We start from the raw sequence: 15,056 nt of genomic DNA on the forward strand, positions 1-15,056 counted from the left end.
GGCCTTTAAAAGGAAGGAAATTCTGACACATACTCCAACATGAATAAATCTTGAGGACATCAAGCTAAGTAAACTAAGCCAGTCACAAAAAGACAATTACTGTACAAATTCACTTATAAGAAGTATCTAGACTAGTCAAATACAGACGAACCTATATAGGCCCCCCATAAAGGCAGGTTTCAATCTGTTTTGTTCACCACCGAATCTCTAGCACTTAAGTCTAGCATCACTGTGAATATTCAATACTTGGAAAATGAATTTAGAAAACTACACACACACACACACACACAACACACACACACTTGGTCAACCTACACTAATTTCTTTTTTTTGTTTGTTTTTTGATATGAAGTCTCACTCTGTGGCCGAAGCTGGAGTGCAGTGGCGCGATCTCGGCTCACCACAACCCCCACCTCCCGGGTTCAAGCGATTCTCCTGCGTCAGCCTCCTGAGTAACTGGGAGTACAGGCATACGCCACCATGCCCGCCTAATTTTTGTATTTTTAGTAGAAATGGGGTTTCACTATATTGGCCAGGCTGGTCTTGAACTCCTGACCTCGTGATCCACTCACCTCGGCCTCCCAATGTGCTAGGATTACAGGCGTGAGCCACCATGCCTGGCAACCTGCACTAATTTTAAGTGAACCCTTTGCTGATTATATTCTAAGTCTGTTAACTCCAAGATCTTCTAAATCTATCCTTTTGGTCTCTAATTCCCAAACTCACCCTTTTTCCTCCTCTAATTATCTCACTTTGTTTAGCATCTGGAAAAAGAACCGAGTGCTGCAATATATAATTAGTAAATTATTCTTAGCTGACTGAATCATGTAGCAGCAGTTAGCAATTACAGTCCATAAAATGCAAAATATTCAGCTTGCTGCTTTAATACTCTATGAAACATGAGCCCTCTTCTCTCCGTAAACTGAAGGCAGAGTTGCACTAAGAATGTCATTAGGTCAGTTTTATCTTATTGGCTCATGTGAAAAAAAAAAGGGGAAGTTCCTCACACAAAAGTTTCACAACCCCAAAATGCTGGTGTGTCCCTGGATAGGCTGAGAAGAAACTATCCCCAACAGTAAAGGGCAAGTTCCCCTTCACAAAGAAAAATCTTTCCAATACACCAGGCTGGTACCCCCACATCCATCCATCTGCAGCCACCAAAACAATGGAGATTCAAACCTCCGGCAAGGGCTGCCAGCACTGCTTTAGCAAACAGCATTGTTCAACAAAAATATAATGCGAGCCACATGCATCATTTTCAGTTTTCCAGTAGCCATGCAAAAAATAAGTAACATTAAACTTACTTAACTCAAATATTATCAAATATTATCATTTCAACATGTAATTGCAATTTTTCAATTATGATAATATATTTTACATTACTTCTTTCTAGTCTTCAAAATCCAGTGTGTATTTTTCACAGCAATCTCAATTCAGACTAGCCACCTCTTGAGTGCTCAAAAACTACATGTGGCTAGTGACTGCTGTATTGTACAGCACAGTTTTAGAATGGTCACTTCTATCTCAGAATATATTTTCTGATTTGTTACATAGGTTTTTACATATATTTCACACACTCATCATTTTTTATGGGTTCTAACATCCTTCCTAGAGCATTATCTGGCCCTCTCCATTTAAAAAAAAAAAAAAGGGCCAGGCACGGTGACTGACACCTGTAATCCCAGCACTTTGGGAGGCCGAGGCGGGAGAATCATGAGGTCAGGAGTTTGAGACCAGTCTGGCCAACGTGGTAAAACCCTGTCCCTACTTAAAAAATACAAAAATTGGCTGGGGATGGTGGCATGCCCCTGTAATCCCAGCTGAGGCAGGAGAATTGCTTGAACCCAGGAGGCGGAGGTTGCAGTGAGCCGAGATCACGCCACTGCACTCCAGCCTGGGCAACAGATCAAGACTCATCTCAAAAAAAAAACAAAAACATTAAGCAAACAAAAGTTATTTAACAACACTACTGATAGCCAAACCAGAACTATCTGTTTAAACTATTCAGAAAACCCAGGAATACTCAGGAGGCTGAGGCAGGAGGATCATGTGGGCCCAGGAGTTCGAGGCTAGAGGGCACTATTATCATGCCTGTGAATAACAACTGTAGGTTAGCTTGGGCAACATAGAATGATCCCATCTCTTTAAAAACGAAAAAAGAAAAGAAAAAAAAAAAGAGCTGGAAAATAAACCAAATTTGGTTGATTTCTTTGGTTAATTTTGGTTAACATTTTGGTGAATTAACCAGTTCAGTTAACTCTGGTTGAAGTTACTAAAAAAACATTTTCTAACCTTGAAGATGATTATGTTTCTGTTGGAAGCCAGTCATCAATAAGGAAATGCAATTGTTTTACACAGGGATGTAAAACAGGAAGGGATACATTTCCACGTCAACATTCCCATCTAAATAGATGTATAGGGTCAGGCGCAGTAGCTCTTTCCTGTAATCCCAACACTTTGGGAGGCCAAGGCGGGTGGATCACAAGGTCAGGAGTTCAAGACCAGCCTGGCCAACATGGTGAAACCCCATCTCTACTAAAAATACAAAAAAATTAGCTGCACGTGGTGGCGCGCGCCTGTAATCTCAGCTACTGGGGAGGCTGAGGCAGGGGAATCGCTGGAACCCAGGAGGCGGAGGTTGCGGTGAGGAGAGATCGCACCATCGCACTCCAGCCTGAGCGGCAGAGCAAGACTGCGTATCACTCAATCAATCAATCAATGTATAGCTTTACCGCACTACAAAATAGGTGTGTTCCTGAAAAACTACATTTCAAAGTTTCCTCAAATACACTAAAGGAGCAAGCTCTTTAGGGAAAAATTAAGAGAGACATTTTCATTTGCCTATTGGGTAAGCTTTTTATTTTATTTATTTATTTATTTATTTTTGAGACGGAGTCTCGCGCCGTCGCCCAGGCTGGAGTGCAGTGGCACGATCTCAGCTCACTGCAAGCTCCGCCTCCCAGGTTCATGCCATTCTCCTGCCTCAGCCTCCCGAGTAGCTGGGACTACAGGCGCCCGCCAACTCGCCCGGCTAGTTTTTTTTTGTTTTGTTTTGTTTTGTTTTGTTTTTTTGAGACGGAGTCTCGCTGTGTCGCCCAGGCTGGAGTGCAGTGGCGCGATCTCGGCTCACTGCAAGCTCCGCCTCCCGGGTTCACGCCATTCTCCCGCCTCAGCCTCCGAGTAGCTGGGACTACAGGCGCCCGCCACCACGCCCGGCTAGTTTTTTGTATTTTTAGTAGAGACGGGGTTTCACCATGTTAGCCAGGATGGTCTTGATCTCCTGACCTCATGATCCGCCCGTCTCGGCCTCCCAAAGTGCTGGGATTACAGGCTTGAGCCACCGCGCCCGGCCACGGGTAAGCTTTTTAAAAACATTGCCAAAAGAGGCTAGGGACTGTATATTGTTCACCACCCTAACCCCGGAGCCTAGAACAGTATCTGGCACATAGTAGGCACTCAATAAATTGTCAACTAAATAGATTAACAAATACATGATGAGTTTTCTTAAAACAAGGGAAAAGTATATAAAGTGAATTTTGACTAACCAGTAATCACAGGTATCACCAATACCATACCATTTTAAATCACTACTACCAGTAAGATACTGTGAAGGCTTATGGTCTAGTTTGGAAAGGGGGAGCACTGTGTACATTCGTGTATAAAGGAAAACTAACAGTACCAAATACTGGGACATCCATCCAAAATGAGCAGGCTTTCATTTTTTCAAGCACCTTAACTGCTAAGAATTTATTTTATGTAGTAGGTAAAAAATGCTAATCTCGGTCCTCATTAAACAAAATACAATGACAAATTGTAATTTTTGCTATGAAGGGAAAGAACAGAGGGCTTTTAGACTTTTTTGAGTAGACATGTTAAGGAGAATGGAGGGCGGCAACTCCTGGCCATGGTTCCAAGATGGGGATGGGGCCTGAAAGGAATTAAAGAGAAGGCTAACATGGCTAAAGTCCTCAAAGTTATTACATCACAGGGTGAACAATAAACGGGGGCCTTGTAATATAGGCCTGCTTGTGATGAGAATAAAAACTTCCTACAAGGCAAATGTGTGTAGCTCTTCAAAGAAAGGAAGATATAAAGAGGCTAAGTTAGCCAAGATTGTCATATAGAAGAGAAGCTCCTTTGCATGCATTTATCATATATCCTACTGTCTCTTCACCATCCCCTCTGAAGAGGGACTGCTAGCCAATGGCCTTTGGCCAAATTAGGAGTGAAATGCATGTTTCAAACTGGGGCCTTTATTTAAAGACAGCTACTTCTGCTTGGAGACTGGGGGTGGAAAATGCAAGGGCTAATGCCCAGGGCTAAGAGCTGGTAATCAGGCCACACTAGAAAGCATTTGGTCAGCCTCAGTCTTTTTTTCTCCCAGAAAAAGAATGTTAACAGTATGACAGGCACTGACTGCCAAAGGAAGTCTAAAAAGAAAAACCACATTATTGGATATTTTTAGCCTTTCTTTTCAAAAATGTTTTGTGTCACTGCTTTCCAAATAATTCCAAATCTTGCGAGTTAGCCAGAAGAAGAAATGGGATAAGGAGTATATTGCTCAAATATGAGGCTTTATAAGACTAGAAACTAATTTTCTTGAAATTCATTTAAAGGAATATGCCTTTGTGAATCTTGCTCACACAAACACAAAATTCCAATGGATTAATATCATGTAAGAACAGAACACATCAGACATGCAGACAAGATGTGTAAATCACGTTGCGCTAGGCAAAATGTCTAGTGAAAATGTTTATGCTCCATAATACGGGAATTAAAAATTAGCATTTAAAAAGCTAGTATATGCCAGGAGCAGTGACTCACGTCTGTAATCCTAGCACTTTGGGAGGCCGAGGTGGGTGGATCACCTGAGATCGGGAGTTCAAGACCAGCTTGCCCAACATGGCAAAAGCCTGTCTCTACTAAAAATACAAAAAATTAGCTGGGCATTGTGACGGGCACCTGTAATCCCAGCTACTCGGGAGGCTGAGGCAGGAGAATCACTTGAACCCAGGAGGCACAGGGTGCAGAGAGCCGAGATTACACCACTGCACTCCAGCCTGGACGACAAGAGCGAAGCTCCATCTCAAAAAAAAAAAAAACGGCTAGTATAGTCAAAATACCTATAATGTCATAAACCACGATCCTTTTACCCCAGTGATCTAGCTCTGAAACTTCTAATGGAAACACTAATAAAAGAGTGCAGCTCATTACTATTGATTCTAGCAGTAAGACACAACCAAATAACTGAGGCACAAAAGTATTTGAATAAGAAAGAGAAAACCAAAAGGGTGAAGATGAGGCCTGCTATGTGGAGTCTCATAGGCTTACTTACTGAAAAATTCTTTAGCACAATTTTTTTTAAGTGTGGGTTGTTCAGAAGACAATTTCACATTTCTCAAGACTTCTTGACTATCCTACTTCTAAAGCAAACTGTCTCATTTCCTTATTCCCATGAACTACCAAAGGCTCAGGAGAGGGAGCTTAGCTAAGAGGTAAGACACACTCCAACAGATTATAATTTTAGACCATTTCTACTCTTTGGAAATTTGAATGTGTCCTCTATTTACAGGCAGTTTGATTTTGGTGGGAAATCAAGAAGGCATATAATAAATTACAGAACTGTCCACATTTTTGATTCTGCTGAAAACAATGATTAGGTGGATCCTTTGAAACACAAGGAATCCACAAATACAAATTATAAACACTGTCATGACAATATGTGCACGTCAGGGAGTTGAAATTTTAAGAAACGGCCAGGCACGGTGGCTCATGCCTGTAATCCCAGCACTTTGGGAGGCCAAGGAGGACAGATCACTTAAGGTCAGAAGTTCAAGACCAGCCTGGCCAACATGGCAAAACCCTGTCTTGACTAAAATACAAAAAAAAAAAAAAAAAGCCAGGCCTGGCAGCAGATGCCTGTAATCCCAGCTACTCAGGAGGCTGAGGTATGAGAATCATTTGATCCTGGGAGGCAGAGGCTGCAGTGAGCCAAGATCCCGCCACTGCACTCCAGTCTGGGGAACATAGTGAGAATCTATCTCAAAAAAAAAAAAAAATTTTTTAAGAAACTCTTAAATTTTAGGTGTCCTTATTTGCAAAGGGAATATGGGGCCGTAAAATTATTTTTATAGCTAAAAAGCAACAAAATGGAGAGTGTAATTTGAGTCAGAAAACCTGAGTTCCAGCCTTCTTGCTATCTAGGTGTGGGCCTTACACAATGAGTAAATAATACCTCCCCCTTTCATTAAGTTAATGTTTCATACAGTTTTTGGGAGAACCATAAGATAGAGTACATTTGAAAATGGTAAAGATCAGGGGCCAGGCGCAGTGGCTCACACCTGTAATCCCAGCACGTTGGGAGGCCGAGGTGGGTGGATCACCTGCAGTCAGGAGTTCAAGACCAGCCTGGCCAACACGGTGAGACCCCGTCTCTACTACAAAATTTAGCTGGGCATGGTGGCAGGCGCCTGTAATCCCAGCTACTTGGGAGGCTGAGGCAGGAGAATCGTTTGCACCCGGGAGGCAGAGGTTGCAGTAAGCCGAGATCGCGCCATTGCCCTCCAGCCTGGGCAACAAGAGCAAAACTCCATATCAAAAAAATTTAAAAAATCCAGTTATTATCAAATCAGAAAAACATTCATTCATTCAGCTTGCATTCACTGAGCAACTACTGTATATCAGGTACTGATCCAGACCCTGGGGATACAATAAACATGACATTCAAACTGCCACAAAAAGTTTTATGTTCATTTCCTTTATATCTTTTAGACAGTTTTGTTTTTGAGACAGGGTCTCGCTCTGTTGCCCAGGCTGGAGTGCAGTGGTGCAATCACAACTCACTGCAACCTCTGCCTCCCAGCCTTAAGCAATACTCCCACCTCAGTCTGCCAAGCAGCTGGGACTACAGGCGGGTGCCACCATGCCTGGCTAATTTTTGCATTTTTTTGTAGAGACGGGGTTTTGCCATGTTGTCCAGGCTGTTCTCGAACTCCTGGGCTTAAGCAATCCTCCCATCTCAGCCTCCCAAAGTGCTGGGATTACAGGTATGAGCTATCACACCTGGCCTAGACAGGTTTTTAACCCTTTTCCATTTTGTTGTTGTTGCTGTTGTTGTTGTTAAGAATGGGGTTTAAAATAAGGGAAAAAAAATGATAATTTTTTTTTTTTTTTTTTTTTTTTTTGAGACAGAGTCTCGCTCTGTTACCCAGGCTGGAGTGCAGTGGCCGGATCTCAGCTCACTGCAAGCTCCGCCTCCCGGGTTTACGCCATTCTCCTGCCTCAGCCTCCCGAGTAGCTGGGACTGCAGGCGCCCGCCACCTTGCCCGGCTAGTTTTTTGTATTTTTTAGTAGAGACGGGATTTCACGGGGTTAGCCAGGATGGTCTCGATCTCCTGACCTCGTGATCCGCCCGTCTCGGCCTCCCAAAGTGCTGGGATTACAGGCTTGAGCCACCGCGCCTGGCCATATTTTCTTTATATCTATAAGGTTTTGTTACTGTTGGGGATAGAAAGAAGTTAGGCTATGTTCCCTTGCCTGGCAAGAGAAGAAAGAAATTTCTAGTCCACCTGCTCCCTCACCCCTTTCTCCCCACTCTGCATTTACCACAAACATCTTGTTTTCTCGGCATATTTTCAAGAATTCTAGAAACCTAATTTTTCTCACTTTTCCACTAGGTGGTACAACATCCAAAAAAAAATCACTGTATCTCTAATAGATCCTTCTAGCAACACCTCTCTTTCCATCTCTCTAGAGAAAGGATAAATTTCACTACTATGCTATATGTCAGAAGTGCTTATCTTATTCTTATAATCATCAGCATGAAAATGAAGAAAAAAGCTTATCTAACCTTAGAGAAAAGAAACGTTCTACATTAAGAGTGCTTTGCTTTAAATTTATGATGTTTTACTTCCCTAATTCACCAATCTTACCAGGAATTTTAAAACATTCGTATCACCTCTTTAAATAAACCACAATGCCCACTAAAATTCAGTTTAGAACACTTCGCCTGGCAAATAACTCCTACAACTCAGCACCTTACATGTCTTATATTAGAAGGGAAAAATATGCAGGCAATAAAACTTCAGATACACATATGAAGCTCTTCAAGCACGGAACTATGTTTTCCTGTCCTGATTTCCAACACATTATTTCAAAATACATATTAACGTTAGACTAATTCTAAATGCTAAATACTACTACCCTGAGTATATATGCTAGATGAATATTACATAAATTAATGCATACAACATAGAAACAATAAATGCGCCAGGGGCGGTGGCTCACACCTGTAATCCCTGCACTTTGGGAGGCCGAGGCTGGCAGATTACCTGAGGCCAGGAGTTGGAGACCAGCCTGGCCAACATGGTGAAATCCCATCTCTACTAAAAATACAAAAATTAGCCAGATGTGGTGGTGCATGCCTGTAATCTCAGCTACTTGGGAGGCTGAGGCAAGGAAATCGCTTGCACCAGGGAAGCAGAGGTTGCAGTGAGCTGAGATCACACGACTGCACTCCAGCCTGGGTAATGCAGTGAGACTCCATCTCAAAAAAAAAAAAAAAAAAATGCTAAATGCATATAAACCTGGAAAAGAAATCTGATGTCTTTACTCTTTAAAGCACTAAAGGATTGTCATACAATTCCAATCTGAATACTTTGGCCCTTGTGGCATCTCACCCCTGGAGAATCCAAGAACCAGCTAGTTTTCAGATTAGCAGACACCTCTGGAATAAACTTCAAACTAGCATGAGTTCCTTTTCATGTCAAGTGATGAAAGCAACATAAACGAAAGGAGAAAATGCAAAACGGACAAGGGGAAGAGAGAGCCAAGAAAGAGAAAAGCAAAATGGAAAAAGCATAAGCAAATGCAATTTTTCTATAACCCAGGGAGGGTAGGCGTGGGGAGGGGAGGGCATTTCCAACTTCCAAACTTCACAGCAAAATCTCATGCTTTTAGAACACACTCTGCGGAAAGTAAGAGATCCCACTCAAAGTGACTCGTAAATAGTGGGGCCTTAAGTCTTAGAAACAATACAAGACGGACAACTATGGCACTGGGACTTGACTGGAGATTAACTGCGGTTACTGAATAAGGGCACTTGACTTTAGCTTACCCTTCACCGTCTCCTCTCCTCCTCCTGGTTTGAGACTTAAGAGCCTGAAAAGACTAGAACTTCCGAATTTTAGAAAGAATTTTACTTCAGCAAGTGGCTAAACTTAAGAGGTCTGGCAAGACCACCCTGACAGATTGCACCCTCCCACACCCACCAGAAAAAGTTATCATCCGGCCCCTGAACGATTCTTCTTGCTTCTAGTCTCTAGGTCTCAGTCTGGTATTAATAGAAATGTCTGGCAAACGCCTATTTTCTAAAAGCAACAAATTTGTTCCATTACGATCTTCTGTAATCTGATGTGAGCGGGTTGGCCCGGCTCCCTGGTGCGGCACCCAGTGCCAGGAGGCCGCGGGTTCTAGCACCGGGGTCCTCAGTCCAGCCGACGTGCCCCGTTTCGGGAAGGCCTCCCTAAGAAACACGGCTACGGCTGGCGAAACTGGCACAAGTTCCCTTCCCATCTTTTCCCAAGTCGTGCTTCCCACGGCGTGCTGCCTCCAAAAAAGGAAGAAACCGGCCAAAAGGTTAGCTGTCGCTGGCTAGTATTTAGCATCGGAGCTTGTTTGCAAAACATCTGGGCACCAAAAAACCTAGCGTTACAGGAAACGCACAACCCTGAGTCCCGCAACCGAGATTTAGTTAGCGCCTACGGTAGCGAGGCCCGCGGTACCCCTGGACCCTCACCCCACCGCGGCGCCCGGCCCAGGAAGAGGGGAGGCCAGGTCACCTGGCCACCCCTAGCTATTACACGTTGACCCCAAGCCACTCCGGGGGCCACAGATGAGTGAGCAGACTAACAGGAAGGACAGGCGCGCGAACCCGACCGTCGACCCAGCGGGGACGCTAAGGGGAAACATGGGGGAGAGGCCCGGGGACGCCTGCTGGCTCCGGGACTGCTCCCCGCAGGCGGCGGCCCGAGATGGAGCTGCAGAGGCCATCTGGCGCGGAAGGCAGAAGCCGGCCCTCAGCCTCCCCGCCCTTCCTCCGCCTTCTCTCGCCCACATGCACAAGCTCCAGGCACGTTCCCGGGACCCGAAAAGGCAGAAGCCACTTCTTGGCCCGTTCCTCCTTCCCGGCGAGCATCCCCCGAGCGCCCCGCAGAGACACGTGGAGTCAGGGGGTGCGGGCTGGAGGGTTCCCTGGAGCTCCGGGACGCAGACTGCAGCGCCCGCCGCTCGCACTCACTTGCTGGCCGGAGCGGGGCTTGCCCTGAGGCGCTCTCCTGAAGAAGGAGGTCCTGGCGGTGAAGAAGAAGTCCTCGGCGTCCTCCTCCAGGCTGCTGTAGCCGCTGCTCATGCTGCCGGTCCCGTAGCGCCCGGGCGGCCTCCCGGGGGCGCAGGCGGCCAGGGAGGGGGTGCGGCGCCCGCCAGCCCCGCGAGGTTCCCGGCGCGCGGCCCCGGGCCGTCCTGCTGCAGCTGCGGCCGCCGCTCAATCAGGCGTCCCGGCCCCTCCCGTCGCCTCCCCGCCCGGCTCCAGGCGCGGCTCGGCCCCGGTGCGCCCTCGACCCCGCCTCCCTGGGCTCCGCCCCGGACGGGCGACCGGCCGAGCCCCACCCGGCGCGGGCCCGACCCTCCTCGCCCGCCCGCAGGTGGGGGGAGCCCGGCCCGGCCCGCCCCTTCCAGGCGCGCGGGTTTCTCCCGGCAGCGTCGCGGAACCCGGAAAGCCGGGCACTAGGGCTGCATCTGGTGGAGCTGTGCTCGGGTCGCTTCCTCAACCTCCCGGAAACTGCAAATTCCTCTGCGAGCCGTCCGCCCGCCCCCAGCCTTGCTGGCTCGAGTTTCGGAGAGGGCGGGGGCAGAGCGGGGAACTTTCTCTGCTGTCCACACCCTGCTTGTCCCCCTCCCAGGGTCCTGTGGGGGTGGGTGGGGGTGGGTGGGGGTTCCCCGGCCCTGTGGAAGGGCCCCCCCACGTCCCACGGCTTCCTGCAGCCGTCCTGAACCCCAGCAGCTCGCCCCGCCTGGAGGATTTCAAGTTGGCAGAGATGGGTGCGGAGGTCAACAACTGGGTTGAGTTTATTCGAATGAAAACATCCTTTCTGGTCATTCATTTGAGCTTCGGTCTTATCCTTTTCCCCTTCTTTCTAGCGAGGGCTCACTTCCAGATAAGATCGTTATCTTAGGCGCACTCAGTGCAACTGAAGGGTGAACTAGTTCTATAGTTACAGAACAATCGAGTGCTTATTAATTAAATGTGCTTTGTAAATGTCCCCGCCACAATCAGCCTTCCACGGTCACCCACAGGCATGGTTTAAGTGGTGGGGATAAGGAGATCAGGGAATTCTATTCATACACGTACAAAAAAAAAGTTTCCATGTTTTCTAAAATTCTTCCAGTCAGCTAATCCTCTTTTAAAGCCACCTGTGGGTAACAGTCTTTTACACCTTAGTGTTACTGCACTGATTTAAATCATACTAATTTCTTTTTTTTTGTTTTTTTGTTTTTTGAGACGGAGTCTCGCTCTGTCGCCCAGGCTGGAGTGCAGTGGCCGGATCTCAGCTCACTGCAAGCTCCGCCTCCCCAGTTCATGCCATTCTCCTGCCTCAGGTTCACGCCATTCTCCTGCCTCAGCCTCCCCAGTAGCTGGGACTATAGGCGCCTGCCACCTCGCCCGGCTAGTTTTTTGTATTTCTTAGCAGAGACGGGGTTTCACCGTGTTAGCCAGGATGGTCTCGATCTCCTGACCTCGTGATCCACCCGTCTCGGCCTCCCAAAGTGCTGGGATTACAGGCTTGAGCCACCGCGCCCGGCCTGCAGCTCTTATTAAATATACCAATGTAAGAATAATGTGTAGGTTAAGGACTTAAATTACTCATTTTATTGTGGGTAGAAAGGGGGAAATAATTTTACCCAAAACAAGTTGAAGTTTATCAATACTTCGAGGAAAAATGCATTAAAATGCTTCATTGGGCGGGGGCTGTGACTCACGCCTGTAGGAGGCCAAGGAGGGTGGATCACCTGAGGTCAGGAGCTGGAAACCAGCCTGGCCAACGTGGTGAAACCCCGCCTCTACTAAAACTACAAAAATTAGTTGGGCGTGGTAGCGCGCGCCTGTAATCCCACCTACTCGGGAGGCTGAGGCTGGAGAATCGCTTGAACCGGGAGGGGCGTACGTTGCAATGAGCTGAGATGGCGTCATTGCACTCCAGCCTGGGCGACAAGAGCAAAACTTCATCTCAATAAATAAATAAATAAATAGCTTTATGATGCACCACACCACAAAAATGATTTTTTTCATTGTATTATTTTTAAGTTCCAAAGGACTGGATTAATTTATATATCTGTCAGCATACCATCAGAATCAGTTATAATAAAAGGACATGATTGAGTGGGGTACAGGGGGCAGCTGAGGATAAGGATCACTTGAACTCAGGAGTTTCTGTCCAGCCTGACCAACATAGTGAGACCTGTTCTCTAAAAAAAATGATTTTTTTATAAAGGCATGATTAGGCCAGGCACGGTGGTTTACACCTGTAATCCCAGCAATTTGGAAGGCCGAGGTGGGAGGATTGCTTGAAGCCAGGAGTTCAAGACCAGCCTGGGCAACAAAATGAGACCCTGTCTCTACAAAAACAAAAACAAAAAACAAAAAACAATTAGCCAATGTGGTGTCACATGCCAGTGGTCCCAGCTACTCAGGAGGCTAGGTGGGTGGATCACTTGAGCCCAGAAGTTTGAGGCTGTAATGAACTATGATCTTATCACTGCACTCTAGCCTGGGTAATAGAGTAAGAGTCTGTCTCTTAAAAAAATAAATAAAATAATTTAAAAAGCGATGATCAAATAATGAAATGGAAGCACTGCTTCTAAGCAACAAAAAACAAACAAACAAACATAAATAAAGGAAAGGGCCGAGTGAGGTGGCTCACGACTGTAACCCCAGCATTTTGGGAGGCCGAGGCCGGCGGATCACTTGAGGTCAGGAGTTCAAAACCAGCCTGACCAACATGGTGAAACCCCATCTCTACTAAAAATATAAAAAAATTAGCCGGGCATGGTGGCACATGCCTGTAGTCCCAGCTATCCGGGAGGCTGAGGTAGGAGAGTCACTTGAACCCTGGAGGCAGAGGTTGCAGTGAGCTGAGATCATGCCACTGCACTCCATCCTAGGTGACAGAGGGAGACTCTGCCTCAAAAAAAAATAAATAAATAAATAAATAAAGGAAGGAAGGAACGAAGAATTGTGATTTTGTTTCCTAAAAGCAGCGTAATGATATTTGTATATTTTTCTGGTAACTTTTTTTTTTTTTTTTTTTTGAGACAGGGTCTCACTTCGTTGCTGGAGTGCAGTGGTGCCATGTTGGCTCACTGCAGCCTGGACCTCCCAAGCTCAAGCAGTTCTCCCACCTTGGCCTCCCCAGTAGCTGGGACTACAGGCTACAGGCATATGCCACCAGGCCTGGCTAATTTATATATATATATATATTTTTTTTTTTTTTTGTAGAGACAAGATCTCACTATGTTGCCCAGGCTGGTCTTGATGAACTCCTGGGCTCAAGTGATCCTCCCACCTTGGCCTCCAAAAGGGCTGGGATTACAGGTGTGAGCCACCGTGCCTAGCTTAGTAGCATTTTAAATTAAAATACTGTGAATTTAAAATTTAGTTCATGAAAATTGTATCTGTAAAAATTCAAAATGTCATGTTAAACAACCAGACATTTTTAACATTTCAAATTCAGGGAAGGGGGTAGAATAAATAAAGTTAAATGTATGCAACGAAGTTCAAGTTTCGTTTTGTTTTTTTGAGATGCAGTCTCACTCTGTCGCCCAGGCTGGAGTGCAGTGCTATGATCTCAGCTCACTGCAACCTCTGCCTCCTGGGTTCAAGCGATTCTCCCACCTCAGCCTCCTGAGTAGCTAGGATTACAGGCGCGCACCGCCACACCCAGCCAAGTTTTGTATTTTTGGTAGAGACAGGGTTTCACCATGTTGGCCAGGCTGGTCTCAAACTCCTGACCTCAGGTAATCCGCCTGCCTTGGCTTCCTAAAGTGCTGGGATTACAGGTGTGAGCCACCATGCACAGCTCAAGTTCAGTTTTGAAAGGACTTATCATCAAACACACAATTGAATTTGTATGTAGACTGTATCATCATTACTATTTCAGTGATATAAGATCCTAATGATTACATTTATAGCCTAATACGCCTTTGTTTCTACGTTAAATGAGGAATCGATTTAAAACTTTATTTGGGCAGGGCGCGGTGGCTCACGCCTGTAATCCCAGCACTTTGGGAGGCCGAGGCAGGCGGATCACAAGGTCAAGAGATCGAGACCATCCCGGCTAACACAGTGAAACCCCGTCTCTACTAAAAATACAAAAAAAAAAAGAAAAAATTAGCCGGGCATGGTAGCAGGCGCCTGTAGTCCCAGCTACTCCAGAGGCTGAGGCAGGAGAATGTCATGAACCTGGGAGGCAGAGCTTGCAGTGAGCCGAGATCACACCACTGCACTCCAGCCTGGGCAACAGAGCAAGACTCCATCTCAAAGTTCGTGTCCTTTGTAGCGACATAGATGCAGCTGGAAACCATCATTCTCAGCAAACTATCGCAAGAACAGAAAACCAAATACCTCATGTTCTCACTCATAGGTGAGAATTGAACAATGAGATCACTTGGACACAGGAAGGGGAACATCACACACCGGGTCCTATTGTGGGGGGTGGGGGAAGGGATAGCATTAGGAGATATACCTAATGTAAATGACGAGTTAATGGGTGCAGCACACCAACACGGCACATGTATACATATGCAACAAACCTGCACGTTGTGCACATGTACCCTAGAACTTAAACTATAATTTTAAAAAAAAAGATGTGAAGTATTATAAACACACAAATGTTTTATAATTTTAATAATCCTGTATATCAAATCATTTCCCTTAATATAAAAGGGGAGACTTTAGTTACAGTTTTAACCTTTCTTGCTCAACAGATAAATCGTCATGAAAA

General features: G+C 45.9%; 1 protein-coding gene across 2 annotated transcripts in view; it reads right to left on the bottom strand.

Annotated features, from left to right (window-relative positions):
* LOC105473456 (Ras association domain family member 3) overlaps positions 1–15,056 on the bottom strand; it is a 156,075-nt gene that overhangs the window by 75,518 nt on the left and 65,501 nt on the right. Inside the window, exon 1 of one of the 2 annotated variants that reach the window (XM_011727282.2) lies at positions 10,298–10,501. The exons of the other annotated variant lie outside the window; for it this stretch is intronic. Coding sequence (XP_011725584.1) covers positions 10,298–10,408 — 111 coding nt within the window. The 5' untranslated portion in view covers positions 10,409–10,501. Of the gene's footprint in view, positions 1–10,297; positions 10,502–15,056 lie in introns of those variants that run through there. 2 annotated transcript variants of the gene reach the window in all.

This window comes from Macaca nemestrina, chromosome 10 (assembly GCF_043159975.1).
Source record: "Macaca nemestrina isolate mMacNem1 chromosome 10, mMacNem.hap1, whole genome shotgun sequence".
Lineage (NCBI taxonomy): Eukaryota > Metazoa > Chordata > Mammalia > Primates > Cercopithecidae > Macaca > Macaca nemestrina.